Source organism: Augochlora pura, chromosome 4 (genome assembly GCF_028453695.1).
Source record: "Augochlora pura isolate Apur16 chromosome 4, APUR_v2.2.1, whole genome shotgun sequence".
Taxonomy (NCBI): Eukaryota; Metazoa; Arthropoda; class Insecta; order Hymenoptera; family Halictidae; genus Augochlora; species Augochlora pura.
Window position 1 is genome coordinate 24,170,124 of NC_135775.1, and position 4,600 is coordinate 24,174,723.

General features: G+C 41.0%; 1 protein-coding gene across 1 annotated transcript in view; it reads left to right on the forward strand.

The window, feature by feature from the left end:
- The window catches only part of LOC144468537 (segmentation protein even-skipped-like), a 3,567-nt gene extending 3,243 nt beyond the window's left edge, over window positions 1-324 (forward strand). The window contains exon 3 of the mRNA XM_078178094.1: window positions 310-324. Within this exon, the coding sequence (XP_078034220.1) occupies window positions 310-324 (15 nt within the window). The remainder of the gene's footprint in view (window positions 1-309) is intronic.
- Window positions 325-4,600: the final 4,276 nt, after the last annotated feature.

Genomic DNA, 4,600 nt, shown 5'->3' on the forward strand with positions numbered 1-4,600 from the left:
CAGAAGTAGCGTCGATTTAAACAATTAATCACGGTGATTACGCGATGCGAAAAATTTCGAGGACGATAAAAAAATAGCGAGGATGTTCCCGAGCAGCGCGGGAGCCATTTTAGCGGAATCAGCGCGGCCGCTCGAATATTCCATTTTAATTAGGCGGGCCCGGGGAAAAAGGCGTTGATGAATAAAGAAGAAGAAGAAGAAGAAGAAGAAGAAGGAAAGTGGGAAACGAGGGCGGAGAGGTGTGTCGGCGCTGGGAGGAGCGAGGCACCTCTAGCCTAGATTAAGTTACTCTCAGCTTCGGGGATATAGGTAACAGATCGTTAAGGCGGAAGATCGAGGAGGTCTGGCGGTGAAATTACATTTTTTAATTATGGCCGGAGCAAGTTCATAATTGGTGCTCACTACGCGGGGGATGAAACTTATTAGTCGGCAAGGCTTTACCGTCCTGGGGGATGTAACATGGCCGGCTTGCGGAAGGATATCGCCTCCCGGTTCCCAGGGACGCAGCCGGAACCGGTGAAGGGGCGCCGGGCTCCGTGGAAATTAATTAATTAGCACTCGGATATCACGATTGTTTCATTAACGCTGCTCGCTGGCCCCGAAAACTTTTATCGAGAACTATCGCTTATTAATCACTCATCGATGAGACGTTTTCGGTAAATAATTATTTTTATATCGATGATATGTTAAGGAAATTATTTTTTGAAAATTTCGTTCGTTATACAGTAATTAAATCTAATAAGATTTAATTTAATTTAATTTAATTCATTTGTTTTAATGCTCCTTTTATTCTGAATTATGAGAGGTCTATTTTCTCTTTCCTATCTTATACGTATTAAATAAATATTAATATCTCATTTTAAAATTATAATATCTCATTTATGATTCTACGTTAATTTTATTTTATTTTTCGTGTTTTCAACCCTTAAGTATTAAAATTCTAAAAATACCTATACTAGACTAGAATTTATTTTCTTTTTGTCCTATTTTCATCCCTTAAATCATCTTTAATTTCTAATTAATTATTGTCAATAAAAATATGTGATAAAAATATATATTTTCGAGCAATGTATTCCAGGAAATAATCAAGGGTTCCTAAACGCGACCGTATCGCGCGATCATCCCCACCCCTTGACCAAGCGGCCGTGTTTTTAGCGCTAATAAAGGACGCGAGATATTTTGAAAAACGATAGGCAGCGCGCGAGAGACAGATTGGCCGAGAAGAAGCAGCGGCCCTGACACTAATCTCGAGTTAGGTGGCAACATTTTCTCGTAGACAGGGAATATACGGGGGCTCGTAGCTGTTGCACGGTTATCCGGCCTCGGCTACACACAGCCGCGAGCGCGCGGACTCCGTATATATTTACTCTGCGCGTGTGCGCGCGCGCAGAGCCGTGGCTACAAATACGTATCGGACGAGATACAAGATACGCGTTAAACTTTCCGATGCGAAATTCGTTTCGGTAGCCAAAAATATTTCGTCGACTGCCGAGGCCGTTTGCAACCGATTATGTCAGCTAACGATTCGACTGCCGGAAAACCGTGTTCGATAACAGGAGAACGAAATTGGAAAATATTCCTCTCGCAGAAGAACATTTTATAGAATTTACTTAAATGAAAATATTCAAAAATAAGGGGATGAAAATTAAGAATTTATTTCTTGATAGCCGCGACACTGTTACAATATTTTATACAATTTTTTTCGAAATTTTACTTGAAATTTTATATTTAAATTTTAATTTTACAAGGAATTTGTACTTGGTAAGGAGGGGATGAAATTTTGTTTTCAAAGCATGGTAGTTACAATCAGGTTAACTGTTTAGATTAAATTTAGTTATATTAGATTCAATGTTTAATTATTTTGAGGTACATGGAGTAATTAGAGCTTGTAAAATTATTAGATATTTACAGGAAAATCACAGAAAAACAGTAATAAAGATAAAATAATTTTAGCAGCATTTCCAACGCGTCGCAGCAACCCTTGAATTCCTTGGAAACTAGCCTTTCACTCGAAGCCATTTTAAATCTATATCCAAAATAGCATATCTAACTAACAATATCCCTATTTAACCTCACTTACTGTATTTTACATAATTGATTCTTCTCCCCCGTAAAATAATAACTCTTTAAACAGTCTTTCAAACAGCAAGAACTTCAGCAATATCGAAACGATTTTCGAACGCGACGAAACAATTCTTATCTGCGCCTACCATTCGAGCGGCTTATCAATGCCAATCATACCGTAGACTCTCGATTCCGTCTAATAATCCTTTAAACAAATTCTGTATAGCGCGAGGTAGCACGGAAAATTCCGTGAAAATAACGCGGGGCCGACGACAGCGTAACACATTTCAAATCTCGCACGCCGCCGCCCTTTCTCTCCGTTTCTTTCTCAATCTTCCAGCCGTTTCTATCCCGACGACCACCAGAGGGTAAGATGGGGTTGTGTCTCGTTACACCGCCAGCCTCTCCCCGGAGCTTAATACGTGCGCGCACGGATAAGCGAGAGGGGAGGGGGGTCGGCGAGGCGCCGCGGGGAGGTCGGTTGCATGAACAAGTAAATAGACAGGTAGCGCGCGGGCGGAGGCCACGTACACACAGGGGTATCGTTGGTGAAGGGTCGATGGCGTGGTTGTGAGATTCACAGGAGGATGAGGGAGGGAGGGTTGAAGGGATGGGAGGCGCTGGTGGATAGCAATAAGGTGCTGGGCACCGCGCTGTTACGACCCCTGATCTAGCGACGTCGCGTGTATGAGGGAGTGTGCTCACGCCGCCGCTACCTCCGCCGTGGAAATTATAGGAAACATGCTTTATCCTTCTCGTCATTATTCCCGATGTTTCTGAATAATTCACCGCAGACCAGAGAGACTCGTGACAGCCGGGTGTTTGATCGTCCATGGCTTCGCCGCTCGGAAGCGGAAATCATTGTTGCTTATTTCGAAACGCTGAAGACGAAAATAGCAGAGAAAACTAAATGAAATCGCGTGGGATTTTATATTTTATTCTTTTTATTATTAGTTTGTTTATTAGCGAATTTATTAGTAATAGTAGTAAGTAATATTGTACGCACTTTGTGATAAGAATTATTAGTGATCGATACAGTTTATTTATTTTATTTATTATTATTTTCTTAGAGCTTGTGAGGAGTATACACTAAGTTACAGTTTTATAGGTTATATACAAGAATTAAAAGAATTTAATAATTAATAGTTGAATTCTTATGTTACATTTGACTGTAAAAATTGTTTGACATTACTAAATATTCTCTGACACTATTGCTATTTATTTTAAGTGATAGTAATGAATTAGTAATAAATTTTAACCTTTCCTATTCTGCTTTTAATTAATCGAAGACAAAATATTGATCTATGAGAATTGCTAAACTTTTCAACCCTATGAAAGCAATATTCAATATTTAATAATTACTATTATTTTCTATAGAAATGCATATGCTATAGCCCACTTAAAAATTCTCGTCCAACAATTTTACAACATTTCTAACCAATAAAAATAGCAACAAAAATCCTCCTTCACCCCCTAACAGAAACAAAAGCTCTTGCTAAAGCTATTGAAATATTTATCTAATTTGTTTCTAGCTTCGCATCCAACTCTGACGTCACAGATACGTTCCAGTGCAGTTCGACAAGTCCTCTGAAAGGTCGACGGACACCAATTTCGTAAACGGAAGCACGGCGATACGAGCGAAATAGCGAAAGAATAGCCGAAGTCCGTAATTCCTGTCGTGGATCGCAGAAGGTTGGGTTGCCTGAGAATTCCGCGGACCGTCGGAGAGGGGGGGCGGGGGTGGTGTGGAGGTGGTGGGTTATACGGGATCTTGAAAGGAGAGCCTCAGGTAAAAAGAACAGCCGCCGGGGGCCATGATGGCTCTGACCTTTCTCGCTTATCTGCGGGGCGAGAGAGATACCCGGGTCAATACTTCTCGGGAGGGTTTTGCACGAGGAAAGAGGGGATCGTTTCGCCACCCCTCGTTTCTCTGCTCGCCGACGATTGGCGGTGGCAGGAGGGCTGGGTGGTGGTCCTGCGAGGGTGGAAACACGAGATGGATATTTGATTGTATTTGTATTCGTACGGGTGTATCCTTGTTGGCTGTGTCCACGGAGAAAGAGGGGGAGAATGAAAGAGAAAGAGAGAGAGAGATGGAGAGTGAGAGACAATAGGGGATAGGGTGACGCTGAATAATACCGTTCTTTGGGGATGCGAATCCCCGATTTTATTTATATAATTTCGCGATTGAATCGCGTCATATTTAGGAACCCGTCTGACAGGTAGCCTTCGGTAATCGATATTTTATTGACTCGCTCTTGGGGGATCCTATGGGAGTCTGTGCATTGGAGGAGCTTTCTATATTCTTGACATTTTATTCCTTCGATTTTCGAGATGCAGGGACGCATTTGTTGATGGAATTATTGTGGAAGTTTATAGCGCATTGGAAACGATAGCAGAATTTGTTGAAAGGTTTTTTAAATATTGACGACTGTGGATTTTGCCTTTTTATAAATAATAAATTTATGCAGACGTTTTTAGATAGTGTTCTTAAACAACAGTGTCTGTTTTATAAATATTTTCTAATAATCGAGGT